The 17,110-nt window shown below is 45.1% G+C and overlaps 1 protein-coding gene across 11 annotated transcripts in view; it reads right to left on the bottom strand.

Annotated features, from left to right (window-relative positions):
* The window catches only part of ST3GAL5 (ST3 beta-galactoside alpha-2,3-sialyltransferase 5), a 52,811-nt gene that overhangs the window by 19,798 nt on the left and 15,903 nt on the right, over positions 1–17,110 (bottom strand). For 9 of the 11 annotated variants that reach the window (XM_060655976.3, XM_060655983.3, XM_060655986.3 and 6 more), the window contains exons 2-3: positions 6,439–6,562; positions 3,545–3,656 (exon numbers count right to left, since the gene is read on the bottom strand). In XM_060655976.3, coding sequence (XP_060511959.1) covers positions 3,545–3,656; positions 6,439–6,562 — 236 coding nt within the window. Of the gene's footprint in view, positions 1–3,544; positions 3,657–6,438; positions 6,563–10,925; positions 10,995–16,907; positions 17,020–17,110 lie in introns of those variants that run through there. The other 2 variants (XM_060655977.3, XM_060655980.3) reach the window with 2 other exon arrangements.

Here is a 17,110-nt window from a genome sequence, read left to right as displayed (position 1 = left end):
GGACATTAAACTTAATGGATGTTACTGAAAAATACTTGAAGAATTGCCTGTTACTTAACTGTGGATGTTCTATACAATTTGGAGTTTAGAGATGAGACACCACACCATGGTTCGGTAATATCTCCCCTCTCCCTGGACTTTAATATACCTAAGGATATATTCATTAATAGAAAATGTTAGCACACAATCCCCATTTCCCAAGGGCTTGCTTAAAGGACAAGTGGAAAGACAGTTAAAATACTACAGTGTAAATGTTAGGATTAAGGTATGAAGAGGCTTCTAGAAGACAGAGAGAAGGATGATCAGAGAAGGCATCTGAGAAAACCTAACCCCTGAGCTGAGATTTGATGTAAAAGATGAGTAGCAGAGGGGCAAAGGGAGGGAGGGGCTCCAGCCAGAGAAGTTAGAAAGATTGTAGCAAACATAGGGAAAAATCGTTTCAACAAATGGTGCCGGGAAAACTGGATATCCGCATGCAAAAGAAAAAGGTTGGCCCCCAGCCTCACATCATATACAAAAACTAACTCAAAACAGATTAAAGACCTACATTTAAGAGCTAAAACTATAAAACTCTTAGAAGAAAACACAGGATTAGGCAGTGATTTCAGAGGTCTGGCATCAAAAGCACAAAGAACAAAAGAAAAAATAGATTAACTGGACTTAATCAAAATTAGAAACTTTTCGTGCTGAAAATGACACCATGAAGAAAGTGGAAAGACAATCCACAAGATGGGAGAAAATACTTGTAAACCATGTATCTGATAAGGGACTGGTCTCCAGAATATATAGAAAACTCTTACAACTCAATAATAGACAAATAGAAAGACAAATAACCCAATGAAAAATTGGGCAAAGAATTTGAACAGATATTTCTCCTTAGAAGATATATAAATGGCCAATGAACATGCAAGGAGATGTTCGTCATTAGTTACCAGGGAAGTGCACAACAAAACCAAAATGAGGAAGAAAGAAAGCAGCTCAGCCAAGGAGTAGTGAAAACATTTAAGATTTAGGCCCCGGTTCAGGCATTGCTGGAACATGGGGTGGCTAAAGGAGGCTGAAGGGATTGGCAGGAACCAAGCCACCAAGAGCCCTACAGGCCAGACTAAGGAGTCTGGACATTCTAAAGGTAATGGGAACAAATCACAGTTTGCAACAGGGAAGCAATATATCAGATTCAATTTTCAGAAATACTACTCCAGCCACAGTGGGGCATGCCTGGCTATAGAAAGGCAGGTAAGGAGGGGCACCTGGGTGGCCCTGGCTGTGCTTAAAGAGTTTTAGAGATTTGCCACAAAGGCACCCATTTATCCCAACTGTAGATGCCTCCGACCATCAAACGCTTCTCCTCTCAGCCTGGCCGCCATCCCCTGATCTGCACCTCTGCCATTAAGGCCACCTGGGCAGAGCGGACCCTTCCATAGGCCAGGCCTCTGGCTTGCTGACAGTAGCTGCCACATGCCCTCCACCAGTCCTTCTCTCCTTCGGGCCACACAAATGTTCCCATTGCTTCAAAGGTTCCTCAGGGACATGGTCTCGAGTCTCTTCTCTGGTCATCCTCCGGAGTCACTAGGACTCCTTGGGGAACTTTACAGAGTAATAGCCATAATGATCAGAGCACTTGTCTGAGCTCTGCAGGGACAAGCAGAGCATCCCTGGTCTATTAATGTAGCTAAGGACAAGCTGTACGCAGCCACGGCACAGGCCAACACCGATGGCGCTGGCCAGGCACGAAAACTGCCAAGTTAATTTTACCCCAGGTATACTAAAGCACATCTTCCCCACCTTGTACTTGTGAAATGGTGTGCTGGACCCTTGTATGCGAGAGCTCCCATCTCTCCTCAATTAAACGAGACTCGAGAGTGATTATCTTTGCAGTTGGTCAGACGGTTAACGGCATGATTGACGAAATGGACAGGAGAAAGAGAATGTGGATAAGCATGGCAGAGAAGCAAAGGGAAGAGCGCACAGATACCGGGGTGACCGCAAGGCCAGCCAGACGGGGAGGCGGAAAGCCTGAGCAGAGGCGCTAGACACATCCTGCTCCACCACGGCAGACGTGCTGATGCTGGAAAAATCAGCAGAGTCAGCGAACCTCTGGGGACAGATACAGCACAAAAAAGCAGGCTCTGTGAGACACAATGGTTCTGCATCGGCCAAGCTGTGCCGTTTATTTTTTTATTTATTTTAGAATATTTCATAAAAATAATATTTTATAATAAAGTGTAATTATTAAGTATTAATTTTCATTTCCTTGTTTATACCCACCTGTCCCACATAGTGTGTGAGGCACTTCGAAGGACATACAGATTGAGGTAAAAACACGTGAACAAATACCCTGACTAGAAAAGGAGTTCTGCGTATATTATCTTATTCAAACTTGAGGACTACCCTATTATACAGATATTGTTGTCTACACTTCACAGCTGAGAAAACTGGGACTCAAAACAATTAAGTAACTTGCCCAAGGTCTCATTTTTGACTAAGTGGCATTTAGACTTGAATCTAGGTCAGAAATGTAAGCTCCCTCCTACTCTCTGCATCACCCTCCCTATAACTTCTGGCTCCTTTCTGGGGACATCCCCTACCCAGGTAGACAGCAGTCACGTGGAGCTAGGACCACACGGCTGAGTCCAAGCCCCAACTCCACCACTTACTAGTGAAGGTAACCTTAAACTGGTTACTTACTCTCCGCGCCCCTCCTCTCAGCTGTGAGACGGAGGTAATGACAGTTCCTACTATGAGGGTAAAATGAGTTTATATTGCTGAAGCACTTTGAGAATAGTTACACAGTATACACTAAACCAGATTAACTAAACTGGTTAACTAAACTACATGTAAACTTGGGCAAGCAGCTTAACCTCCCAGCCATCGTCTTTAAGAGGGAGAGAACACTGGAGTAGCTCCCAGCCGTGATGGTAATTAAATAATGTATGTAAAGCACCTATACATGTTGGTTATCATTACTGCCATGCTACCTTACTTAAAATCATCTCTTCTTTCGTCCAGGACAGAACATTACTGGATCATTTAACTACTCAACTAAGCAGTGAAATTAGCATTTAATAGATCAATTGATTTAGAAAAATGAATATAAACTGAAGGGAAAAAATCTTGAAATACAGTGTGAAATCATTAAAATGAAAAATAAAACACAGCAATGACAGGTGATACCCAAAGAACTTCCCCCTGTTCTAAGAACATGTATACTGGCAACATCACAGCAAAGTAACTCCACGACAGGTGCCCTGGGGTGTGTCAAATGCAACCCACCTCCTGCCACGACTTCGGTAAACGGAGGAACAATACTGTGGGGTAGGTGTGGGGGTAGGTGGGGGAGTAGGTGGGTGGGTTGGTTTTTTTTTTTTTTTTTTTGGTGGTGGGGGAGAGGGTCATCCCTGATTTTGGAGTGCTAAGATGAAGTATTTTCCCTCCGTTTATAACTTTCATGACCACTTATTTATAACCCTTTAGAGATGACATTTCTGTTTAAGTATAAGCCTGGAACTTTTTTAATTTAAATCACACCAATGGAATATCTAACCTTTACACGGTCCGGGTCTACGTAATGCCTTCTTTTCATGTCACATTCTTCGGTAGTATAATTTAACTTGAGGATATAAAGGATCCACACGCCAAACACAAGCAATATACACCTGGAAAAAAAATCAATTAGGCATCATGACATGGTTATGTGATAATCAAGAGAAATCATGAGAAATAAGTGAAAACCTACCCCACGTTGAGTCTGTCTGCCATGCAGCATGAAAGTAGTCTTTAAGGTGACCTTAGTGGTCAACTTAGGGCACCATTTCTTATTTTCCTGACAAGATAGTCATTTATGACTCTCTGTTATAAGTGAAAGTAGAGAAAACTTGTTTCTGCAAAGATGTCATAATAAAATATGAATCACGATGCAGACCACTGGTCTTAAAAAAACAAGTAACATCTTCTGAGCTATAGAATCTCAGCTTCAATATTTTGCCATTTTAAAATACTGTCAGTCTTCCAAATGCTGTATGATTCCACTTATATAAAGTACACAGAGTAGTCAAAAATCACAGAGAATGAAAGAGTGGTGGCGGCCAGGTCGGGGGAAGGGAGGAAGGGGGGGGCGGTTAGTGTTTAATGGGTAGAGAGTGTCAGTTTTACAAGATGCAAAGGGTTCTGCAGGTGGATGGTGTGATGGCTGCACAACAGTGTGAAGGTATTTACCATCACTGAACTGTATACTTAGAAATGGTTAAGACAGTAAGTTCTATGTTATGTGTATTTTACCACAATAAAAAATGGGCGGAAAATATTGGGAGCCCTTAAAAGAATAAGAAAGCAAAATGAACAATCTCCTCATTATTGCTTCGAAGATTCTACCCCCAGAGATAAGCTGACTGAGGGGAGACAGAACCACCAGCTACCCTTAAGACCATCTACAAAAAACTGCTTTTAAAGATCTGATAAACTTACATTATTGTATAGTTTAAAATACACACATGCACATACATACACACACAGGACTAGGATAAAAGATTTAAGGCTAGTCCTGGTTCTAGAGACCTCTTTTTTTTTTTTTTTTTAAGTTTATTTTCTGAGAGAGAGAGAGAGAAGGGCTGAGGGGAGGAGGGGCTGAGACAGAGTAGGGGTGCGAGAGAAGGAGAGAGAGAGAATGAATCCCAAGCAGGCTCTGCACTAACAGTGGGGCTGGATCTCACAAACTGTGAGATCATGACCTGAGCTGAAATCAAGAGTCAGACGCTTAACTGACTAAGCCACACAGGCACCCCCAAAACCTCATTTTTAATAAGCTCCCCAAGTGATACTGATAAACTAACAGTAAAAAAAAAAAGTTTAAACCAAAGTTTAAGAACCACTGTTTTACATAATTCGTGTTACTGAAAAAACAAAGTTAAAGAATAACCTTAAGGGGAAAATGATCTCTTGTCTAAAGAAAGGGGCAGTTTTAAAAAATACAGCATCTAGCACAGTATACTATATACACCAGATGCTAAATATTTCTTAATATTTGACGAGGATAATGCAGGACAGTATTGCTAGGAAGTGTGTTCAAGACTTCTTGATTCTTATTTCAACAGGATCCCCCAAGAAAACCTGGACAAGCATCCTAATTTCTCCCTGGAATCGAGGACAATGTTACATGAATAGGATGTTACCATCTGTGTAAAAATGGGGGGTGGGTCACACACACATACACTCACACACACATACACACACACACACAATATTTCTTATATATACAAAATAATATTGGTTATCTTTAAGTGGGGAGCAGGAATGAGAAGATATTTTACTGAGCACTTTTAATACCTTTTGAATTTTAAATCTTGTGAATGCAGTATTACCTACCTATTCCTCTCCCCAGCCCTCCAAAAAGGAATTACATTCAATGCATGTAGTAATCCCTTTTCTTGATTACCAAAAAAAAAAAAAAAAAAAGGAAAAAGGGAAGGGAAAAGAACAGTGTGTTAAAAGCAGGCCCATGGGCACCTGGGTGGCTCCAGTTGGTTAAGCGTCCAACTTGGGCTCAGGTCATGATCTCACAGTTCGTGAGTTTGAGCCCTGCGCTGGACTCTGTGCTGACAGCTTGGAGCCTGGAGCCTGCTTCGGATTCTGTGTCTCCCTCTTTCTCTGCCCCTCCCCTGCTTGCACACTCTCTCAATAAATAAACAAATATTAAAAAACAAAAAAGCAGGCCCAATGCCTACAGACCTGAGGACACTGCATGGTACTTCCCCATCGTGACTCTCTCGCCCACACTGTGAACAGCCATTGGCCCAGGTGTACCTCATTCGCAGCCACAGGCCGGCACCCAACACAGTGCCAGGCATGTCAGACCTCAGTAAATATCGGTTGGTGTCAAAAGTAGCTGGAAGATATTAATGTACATTTCCCTTTCCTACCTTCCTCCTTCTACACCTCCTAAATTAGTGGTATTTTCAAAAGGGTGATTTTCAACTTGGTTTGGCTGCTTACCAAATGCAACTGCCAGGTCCCTCCTTTAACAATTATACCATATATTAGGATATAAGGGTGACCTGGCTGAAACACTGGTCACCTTTTTTAGTATTCAATATTTAAGGCTCTTGAGAAGCTTGTAGAGGACTTTAATTAGCCATATTTTTAGATTAACTTAAAATAGCTAAGAGGAAAAGCCCTGTTTGGTCACGTAATGGCAGGGAGAGCTGTGCACTTAAGAGCTGCTCTCTCGGGATGGTGCCTCCCTGGCTGGCACTGTCCTATCATTAAGTAAAGCCTGATGCATAAATCCAGACATCTGTGCACTGAATCCTTACTCAAATGTGCCTTTGTATGATCTTCTGACCAAGTACGAGAGCCATCCTTCAGGGCCTGTTGCATTTTTCTCCCAGCTCCCCACAGCTGACCTAGTCAGGGCAATCGTAAGGTCCGAGGGCTCATACTTACTTGAGGATGTCTTTTAACAACAAGTTGGGTCTTCTCATCTTGTTTTGAGCTCGGGTGTACCATTGCAGAGAGGGTCTTGAGCAATCACTTCTCAGTTTCACACAGTTATACTCACTGGGCATTGCTGTGAAGAGAGAAGCAGCCAGGAGGAGGGAAAAGAGGGAGAGTGAGGCAAATTGTGTTTACAAAGACCTTTAGGGGGTACATCTATAGCATGGAATACTACTCAGCAATAAAAAAGAATGAATTAATGATACACCCAACAACTTGAATGAATCTAGAAGTAACTATGCTGAGCTAATACTAAAAGTTTACATATTGTATGATTCCAGGTATATAACATTCTTGAAAGGTCACAATTACAGAAATGAAGAACAGATTGGTAGTTGTCAGGAGTTATGGAAAAGGGGTTGTGGGTGTGGTTGGATCCTTGTGTTGATGTAAATATTCTGTGTCTTGACTATATCCCTATCAATATCATAGCTGTGATATTATACTATGGTTTTGCGAGAGGCTACTGGTGGGGGAAACTGGGTAAGCGGTACATGGGATCTCTCTGTATTATTATTATTTTTTATAATTTTTTTAACGTTTATTTATTTTTGAGACAGAGAGAGACAGAGTATGAACAGGGGAGGGGCAGAGAGAGAGGGACACACAGAATCTGAAACAGGCTCCAGGCTCTGAGCTGTCAGCACAGAGCCCGACGTGGGGCTCGAACTCACGGACCGTGAGATCATGACCTGAGCCGAAGTCGGACGCTAACCGACCAAGCCACCCAGGCGCCCCTCTGTATTATTTTTTTACAACTGCACACGAATCTACAATTATCCCCAAATAAAAAGTCTAATTAGTTTTTAAAGAGCCTTTACCTTTTAAAGGTGCATACAGAACTATTTACAGATGAAACAGGAAAAATGAGATCTGCTTCAAAAAAATCAGGAAGGGGATAGGCGTGGAGGTCGGGGATAGATAAGGCAACTCTAGCTTTAAACTGATTAAGTATTGGAGCGTGTGGATGGCTCAATCGGTTGACAACCGACTCTTGATTTTGGCTCAAGTCACAATTCCAGGGTCATGAGATTGAGCCCTGCTTTGGGGTTAAGCAGGTGTGGAGCCTGCTTAAGATTCTCTCTCCCTCCCTCCCTATCTCTTGCTCTCGCTCTCGCTCTCCCTCTCCCTCTCTCTCCCTCTCCCGCTCACTCGTCACACTCTCTTTCTCCCTCAAAAAAAATTTTTTTTAGTTAATTAATTAAACGGATTAAGTGTCAAAGCTGGGCACTAGACACATGGGGCTCATTAAACCATTCTCAATACTCTAATGCTTTTGTACATCTGAAGTTTTCTATAATAAAAGTTCAAAGAGGAAGTGTTTTATATATATATAAATATATATATATAAAAAGAGGAAATGTTATATTTAAATTTTTTTTTTTTAATGTTTATTTATTTTTGGGACAGAGACAGAGCATGAACGGGGGAGGGGCAGAGAGAGAGGGAGACACAGAATCGGAAGCAGGCTCCAGGCTCTGAGCCATCAGCCCAGAGCCTGACGCGGGGCTCGAACTCACGGACCGTGAGATCGTGACCTGAGCTGAAGTCAGATGCTTAACCGACTGAGCCACCCAGGCGCCCCGGGAATGTTATATTTAAAACAACAAAAGCGTTACACTAACAAAAAAAAGAAAATATGGCAATTTTAAAAGACACTTTTCTTAAAAAGTTATATGTTCTTGGGTATGCTTGCCTACTTATTCTTTTGAATTAATTTTATTCTCAAATTTTCAATTTCTAAATAATATTCCAAGGGGTACTATAGTAGAAATCAATACATTCTCCTCCCTCCCCCTCCCATATCAGTTTTCCCCTTCCTGACAACTCGGTAGAACTCTGGATTTTTAGCTAGGGTGCATGGCCTCCCAACACGAAGACTACATTTCCCAGCCTCCCTTGGAATTAGGTATGGCCTTGTGACTAAGTTCTAGCCAATGAGATATGAGCAAAAGTGACTTGTATAACTTCCAGGGTGTATTCCTTGGCATACACCTTTATCTCTTTTCCTGCTGACTGAAATACTGACACATGATGAGCCACTCTGGACCACACAGAGAGCACGTCACCAAGGGATGGTGAAGCAACAACAGAGAAGGGGCCTGGGTTCCTGGACAGCCCCATGGGCATTCTACCTGGGACTGCCTGCCTCTGGGCTGTTATAAGGTGGAGAACTAAACTTCTGTCTTGCTTAAGATATTGTTAATTAAAAGTGAAGTCATATCTCAACTAATATAGGCACCTATTATATTATGCTATTATGATAAATTTATATATTAATTTAAGAAATAATATCTTTATTATAGTCATTTGGCCAAGAGACAGTTATATCTCATTATACACTTCATTTCCATTCAAGTTGTGTCATTTCCTCTGAACAAAATCTTTTATCAAACTGACATTCAAGTATTTAATCTTTCTGCCACTAGAAACAATCTCTCCATCAGTTCTAATTTTAACTGTGTAGCACTATAGTGCAGGATTTTTGTAGACAAGTATCTTTCTGAAGAGTTTCAAAAAACAGTGCCAAGGACCTCACTAGTAAACCCTTCCTGAAGAACAACTGAGACCCTGGAACATTTTTAAACACCACAACTTGAGGTTACTCAAATGCATGGCCAGCCAAGTGGTGGGAACCAGCAGGCTACCTGGAACCTATATGTATATAAAACAGACATTCTAAGATGTCTCTGTTTTTACAACCAGAATGACACATGATTTGCATCAAGGTGGACCTCCAGCAAACCCAGAGACCGCAGTGTCAGAGAGAAGCGAGTCTCCACCTCTGCCTGTCACTGGTGTGCTGGACAGCACTGCCCCGCAGGCTGTAAGCCTGTGAATTTCCTTCCTCAGACTGTGGCCAGCCGGCTTCCTGCTGAGCTGTGATTGGGGGATGTCCTGGTAGAAGACTGGAAGACAAGAGGAGGAAGCAACCTTTCCGATCCCCTGACACAGTGCAGGTTCTGACAGGGGTGGTGACAGTCACAGGCAAGGGAGGGCGACTACATGTGACTCCACAGCATCAGTGGGCATCCAGTGTCTGCGGTTTCTATTTGAGAGAAGTGATGGCATCTCCAGAAGCTTTGTGACAAGTACAAGCCTCAGCCCCGGGTGACAGAAGCTTCCTGATCTCTGGCTGACACTTCTCTCGCACTTTGCTATCTCCAGGCCTGCCGATGTCTTTGTGATCAATCCCCTGCATGAAAACCCTCCCTGCCAGAAGCATCAACATCGTTTCTGGCTTCCTGCTGGACAGTGACTAGTATATCAGATGATGCTCTCGTGCCACTTTCAAGAAAGTGGGATTGTTCAAGGAAAGGAGGGACTCTGGGGGTGACAGCAGGTCTAGTCCTGCTCATATGCTCAAAAAAAAAAAAAAAAAGCTGTTTTGTTTTTTTCTAATCATACTGGAGAGGACCTCATGAGAAGGAGTATGAGAACATAGTATTTACAGCCTGACACCTGGGCTCAGCTCCTCCACCTACCAGTGGGGAAACTTTGGGCAAATCACTGTAACTCCTGCAGCTCCGTTTCCTCATCTGTAAAATCGGTGTAGCAATATTACCGACTTCATAGAATTCACATGGAGAAAGTGATTGCACATCATAAGCACCATGTACTTGCTGGCTGTTGCTACTATTATCCCACAGAAAGGGAACTTACAGGCACCCAGTCTCATCTGATATGCTTCATCTGTTGGGGCTTTAAGGCTCTTGTGCCTTTTGGTCACCCTCACTTCCAGCCACAGTTTTGGCTCCAGCCCTATCATGGAGTCGATTCCATTCCCCTTCCTGGTATCTCTGGAGAAACAACATCCTCTTGAAGCCCCTCACATACTCCTCCAAACCCTTTCTCAACCTGCAGAACCTCTCAATGCTCAGTGCTCACTGGTCACTGGCCCCTCGCTGTCACTGCTCCCTGCGACGGCCAAGCTGTTTCCAGCCCGTCTACCTCCCTTCAACCAGTCTACACACCATGCCTCGGATACCTTGGAAACACACCTCCTTTAAAACTTCTTAAATCTTCCCTTGAACTCCCACATGCACATCTTATGGCTCCAGGGTCCTGGTCTCCACCCCCAGCACAATCTCCTCTCTGAATACCACCAGATTCCACCACCAGCCTTTAACCCATGTCCTCAAGGGAGTAACCCCTAGACCCAACTCCCTGTGCAGACCTGTCACCCAAGCTCAGACTATGTGTCCAACAACCTGCCTACGGTCTTCATCTCAGACAACAGTACAGAGCAGAACCTGGCATTGCCTCTATTCTTCACATTATTTTGAAGATGCACCATCCACTCAACCACCCAAGCTGCAAACCTTCCCCTTAGGCTTCTCTCTTTCATTCCCAGCCCCGATCGATCTCCAGGGCTTCTCGATCATAATCAACAATTGTGGATAAGTTTATTTTTCATTTTGCATTCTGTGCATTACCATTTTAATCTCTGCAAACTTAAAGACATTTTCATGGCGGGAGGAAGGGTCCTTCCCCTAGGATGAAAAGAAATTTGAAAACCACTCAAATGAAAAATATTTTTAGGAACCCTAAAGCATCTTTTAGTGTGTTGGAGACACTATATCATAAATGAAGCACCTAAAGTCAAAAAAAAGTAGTAGGAACTGTAAGTTTCTAAGTTACTATATTTTGTGGGGGGGGGGGTCTGCTGAGTTGGGAAAAATATATATTTATGCAGAAGCAAAACGAAGAACATTGACACTCAGCAAGTCCTGGTGGTCTGAGCTCCCCCTGCCACCGTGTGGAAGCCGCATGCCTGGCTCTACTTGAGCATCAAGGGTCTTCAAAAAACTGGTGAGTGAAAACAACAGATGAATGAAGGATGACTGCAGTATTCCTAGAGCTTCTGAGGGCTCGCACTCACCAGCATCAGCTGGAGAAGCAGAGTGTCACGAACACTGCCCCACACGAAAGCCACCCCTGCTAACCTGTGCACGTGCACACACAGACTGAACTCACTTTGGTGATCGGAACCCTCCGCTCGAGTCAATTCATTTACGTAACATGAAGACTGCTTAGTCTAGAATAATGAAACTACTACAGATATGCCCTACTTACCAAAACTGCCTATGTTGATTCCTATGTGCATGCTTTATTTGGTCTTTGGAACACTTACTACAGGAGACATGTTATTTATACATTTTTTTCCCTTTTAATATACATTTGTCTCCTGTCTCCCCCACCAGAGTACAGACTGCAAGGAAGCAGGGGTCTTCACTTTGCTCACCACTGAATTCACAGTGCCTAGAATGGTAAGAGGCACACAATAGGCACCTAATACGTACTTATTGAACAAATACTTGGTTTCTTATGAGAGTTTCAGAGGTGATGGTGGTTTCAGGCACTCGCCCAAGGACTTCTGTTGGCAGGCCACCACCAACGGATTGCCTGTCTTCTGTCCCTCCTGTTCTCCTTCCCCGCCCACTTCGTGGGCAGCTCTTCCCCCTACTGCCTCCTCCTAAGTGCTAGGGTCCAGGGCTCATAAGTCTGGCCCTCTTCCCACCCAAACTGCTGGGATAAGAGCCTCCATATCATGGCTTTGCTAAGCATCTTTATGCAGAAAAGTCTTGGCTTTCAAAATTATGTATTTCTACTCACACATAAAAACATAACATATCCTTCTCAAATGTTTACATGCCTGGTGAAGAAATAATTCTTATTAAGGCCCTGATGGATAAAGGGCCAGGCCCAGATGGATAAAGGGCCAGGCCCAGGTTTTCGGTCTATTTGTAGAAATGGCACTAACATTTTCAGAATGAAAAATTAACCATTCAAGACAAGATTAGAACAGACACCACAAAGCAGGACATGAGGAACTGCCAAATTACCAATATAGACAACTACTGGTACAAGAGTGGACAGGGCATTCATATTTATTGGGAGGTAAAGCCTACACACAATATCACCAAATCCTAAAAACACCCCCTTCATTGGACTGCGATGCATTTAACCTGCCAAAGGTCATACGTGGATAAGGGGCCAAGAATTCCAACCTACATCTATCCACCTCCAAGTCCATGCCCTTCCACCTGGGGTGCTTTAGGAAGGGAACGTATGTGAATATGTGAAGTGTTTTTCATTTTAATAATGAAGGCATGCCAAGGCACAGACTGTTATAAACAAAAATGTGAATTTGAGGTGAGTAAGCCAACATGGCTGGAGTGCACTGCCTGGAAAGGAGAACAGGTACAGCTTAGATGTTAATATGGCAGCAGCTGAAAGAACATGCCTTTTAAGGTGGGAGGATTCTGGGAGCAGAGGACTTCACAGCTGCATGCTAGGTTGCCCACCGAGGGACAGCGAGGCAGGATACTGAGTGCTCGCTGCTGTCCAGATGAAAGGGGAGCCCGAGGCCTGCCCTGGTGAGGAGCAGGAAGAAGGGACAGGACAGAGATCTACTGAGAAATGATAAAAGGAAGGCAATCAGCCGTGATAAGTGAGCAAGCATAAAGCTGCATCCCAGTTATGGAAAGACAGGGATGGGAGTCAATTTTTGTAGTTTTGTGATGATGTGGTGAATTTGAGATGATAAACAACTAGACAAAGATGACCTGGAGACAAGTGGAAATTTGGCTGGAGGCTCAACACAACATCCACCCTGGCAGCCAGCCCTCCCCACTGGGTCCGAGACGGTTAAACCCTCAGGCATCCACAGTATGGAATAAATTAACTTCTCTCCTTTAACAAGACTGGTATAAGGTATGTACCATCCAGGGAAAGTTGAGAAAATAGTCACTTAGATCATGTTTGGGTTTTGTGTTTGAGATGAAGGCTTCTACTTGATAAAGGAGAACAGAAGACGAGGCAGGAAGCCTGTCCTTGGGGAAAAGACAGCTTTGGGGTGCCCAGGAGAATGCACAGCACGAGCAGGGGGCGCAGCAGAGGGGCTGGGCAGGGAGGGAAGAGGCACTCTATGGGCAGAAGGATTGGAATGAGCAAAGGGCAGAGGCCTGGTTAGTTTGGGGAACAGCAAATGACTGGCATGGGGTGGGGGTGGGGTGCAGGCAGGAGTTAAGGCAATATTGTGGTCCTGTTGGACACCCAAGGGCTGGGGCCACAGATCAGCTGTGAATGCCCGCTGCCAACAGCACGCATCTGCCCCCACTTAGCAGATGTGTCCTACAGCCCCACCCAATTGATTGAGGAGGTACAAAAGACCAGCCCTCGTGCCTCCGGGAGAACGCCTGGAATCAGTTGGGACCACAGCTGTGCTCAGCTCCTTTCCCTGTCTCTCCCCCCACCCCAACCTCACCCCTTTCTCCTGGCAGCCCCCTCAATGAACCAGGGGCCCCTGAGTCCTGTTTCAGGCTCTGCTTCTATGGAACCCAACCTAAGACACGCCATGAGGTCATACGGAAGACTGCAGAAGGTCATGGACAATCACAAGAAGCCCTTGAGGACTTTATTCAAGAAGTGTCATGAAACGTGGAGGAAAATCAATGGGGAAGCAGCAAGGATAGCAGGGGAAGGGGTGGAGAGCCTGAGACCAGAGGCTGGTGGGGAGCCAGCCCAGCATTCCCAGCCGCAGATCCTGGGTGCCTCAGCAAAGATGGCAGCAGCAATGGGGAGAAGAAGGGCTTCGGCTGCAGCACCGACAAGGCTTGGGATAGACCAGATGTGCTTAGCAGGCAGGAGGGAAGACAGCTCAAGTGATGGGGAGGATGGTGGAGCTCTCTGTAGAGAAAGGTCACAAGGATGGAAGCTATGGGGACACAAAGGTCAGTTTGGCCCTGCTGAGTCTCAGACGCCTGTGGGCCACCAGGCTGATATGTCTTGTTACAACTGAGAACCCAGGCTTGGGGCCCTGGAATATCAGTCAGGGGGTGCCCTTGGCTGCATGTAACAGAATCCTGGGTATCATGGCTTTTAGCCAAGTCAGGTTTCGTTCTCTCACAGAACCAGAAATCTAGGGGCAAGCAGGCCAGGCTGATGCAATGCCACCCCCCCCCCCCCCCCCAAGCTTCTGTTCCTCCAGCATTCATACGTGGCCAACCTCCATTCCACAGTCCAGGCAGGAAGGAGAAGAGGGACGAGATGCAAAGGAAGGGGAAGCACCTATATCAGGCGAGGGAAACCTTCCCCGGAAACTAGAAACCGACAGGCTTCCATTTACATCTGTTTGTCTCTCATTTATATCTCTTTGGCCAGAACGGGAAGGGCATCACGTGGCTACCCCCGGCTGCGAAGTTAGCCAGGAACTTTACAAGCTGGGCCAGAGGCTTCCCCAAACAAAAATAGGGCTCTGTCAGTAAGGAAGGAAACAGGGGATCTGTAACCATCAATAGTAGGATGTGCCACAACAGATAAGATCCGGGGACATTTCGATAAAGGTAGCAGTTAAGACTGCTCTAAAGAGATAAGATCCCGGAGGGGAAGAACACAGTTCAGAGCCTTCTTAACCTTGGTAAGCCCACCTTCAAGGGGTCAGGGAAGAAGGGAAGGAACACAGGAAATACTGCTGGAAATCACAAAAGGAAATATTGAGCAAAATCAGTAACCCTGACATGACAATTCCAAGCCTGGGTTCAAAGCACTCTGAAGTCCAATTATTTAAGAAAGCAGCCTGAGAGGTCCTGAACAAAATGCACTTTATATTGCTTTATCCTAAACAAGTAATAATGGGTGCCCACACACAAAAGGGGTGATTTCTAAACGTTCATTTCATCGATTCTGTGGGCATGCAGAGACGACATGACAGATGGAGTCTGGAATGAGTCCCCACTTTCTAGAAACCCAAGGTGGAGGGAAGTGATGACAAGACTGTATCCATAGTGGTGTGGGGAGGGCCGTGGGAGCAAGGAGGCTGTTTAGAAGCACGGCACCTGCCACTCAGCACACACACAGACAGGGTCGAGTCACAGAGCTGACTCCTGGGTTGTCTCGCCAAAGCCCAAACGTGGGCACAGGGCAAAAGCGGCAGGGCTGGGGGCCCAGGGCAGCAGCAGGGACCAGTGAAGTTCTACACTAAACTCGCTCCTACCCCCACCCCACAGGGAGAGGCAGCTGCAGGTAGGGGAACGGTGGTTTTGTCAGAAAAGCTCAAGAGTACTCTAGTCCAGGGCCTTATCTATGGCTTCCAGAGCGCTGCGTGACATGTTACTTTTCTCCTACTGATTCCAGAAGTCAACCTGTCCTCCTGTCCACCCAGGCAGACAATCTACGTAATTCCAAACCAGTTTTAGCTGTGGAACTTTCTGTTTGTATGAAAGCTCACTTGGAATCCTAAGACATGGGGTGCATGGGTGGCACAGTCGGTTAAGCATCTGTCTCTTGGTCTTGGCTCAGGTATGAGCTCATGGTTACTGAGTTCAAGCCCCACATCAGGCTCTGTGCTGATGTCCCAGAGCTTACTTGGGATTCTGTCTCTCCCTCTCTCTGCCCGCCCCCTCCCACCCCACTTGTTGAGTGTTCTCTCTCTCTCTCTCTCTCTCTCACACACACACACACACACACACACACACACACACACACACTAAATAAACTTAAAAAAAAAAGTATCCTAAGACACAACACAGATAAGAGGCATGCAACTGATCTTTTGTGGGGTTTCTTCAGCTCAGCACTACTGACATTTGGGGCTGGGTGATTCTTTGTTGTGGGAGGCTGTCTTGTGTAGGATGTGTAGCAGCGTCCCTGGCCTCTGCTCCCCAGATGCCACTAGCATCTCTGGTCCTGCTCATCTCTCCCAGCTGTGACAATCAAAACTGCCTCCAGACATTGCCAAATGTCCCCTGGGGGGCAAAACTCTATCCATTGGGATAAAATCACTGTCTGTATGAACATTCCAACACTGCCATATTCCTAAAGTATTGAGGGTAACTAAACTCACCGCAAAAACGGAAAACCAAAGACTGTGGACTAAAAGTCGAAGATACTTGAGTTTCAGGATCTAATATTTTTAATATTTGGTTCACATTGCATGGTCTCAAGAAACTGGATTCATCAAGATAAGTGATCGTGTTCTCACCTGTGCAATGTGTAAGCCAACAGACAGGCACAGGCCTGCATTCACGCAGCAGCCAGGGCAGAGCACCAGCCTGCAGGGTATGTGAGTTCCAGGTGTACATGGGGATGGAAGGGCCACACTCATTCCTGGATCCATACGATCAAAGCAAAGCACCTTTATCCCATTCCACTCCCTCCACCCAAGGGGGAAAACTCCCTCTACACCGTCCTGCCCTGTTTCTACTGGGTAGGTAGTGTCTTACTTGTCTTTTAGGAATGTGAAATTTCACCCACAATATCAAGACCACAAAGGAAGTGCTGGAAGAGCTCTGGTGCTGAGACCACACCCAATCATCTCCTGTCTTCTACGATTCATTCAACTGAAATGACCAGTGCCTTCCACCAGGTGAGGATATGGAAAGATGGTTATCTGTGAACCAGGAGAGGGCTCTCACCAGACACAGGATCTGTCAGTGTTTTGATCTTGGGTTTCCAGCCTCCAGAACTGTTAGTAATGAACATCTATTGTGTAAGTAAATAAGAAGAAGAAGAAATAAATAATCAATGCCTCCACCACTGTCTTGGCCAATGGTTCTCCAACCTGAGCATGCACAAGAACCACTGGAAAAGGCTGTAAAGTATGGAGATTCCCAGACCT

The sequence above is a fragment of the Panthera onca genome, chromosome A3 (assembly GCF_046562875.1).
Source record: "Panthera onca isolate mPanOnc1 chromosome A3, mPanOnc1 haplotype 2, whole genome shotgun sequence".
Lineage (NCBI taxonomy): Eukaryota > Metazoa > Chordata > Mammalia > Carnivora > Felidae > Panthera > Panthera onca.
This window is presented reverse-complemented; position numbering and strand designations above follow the sequence as displayed.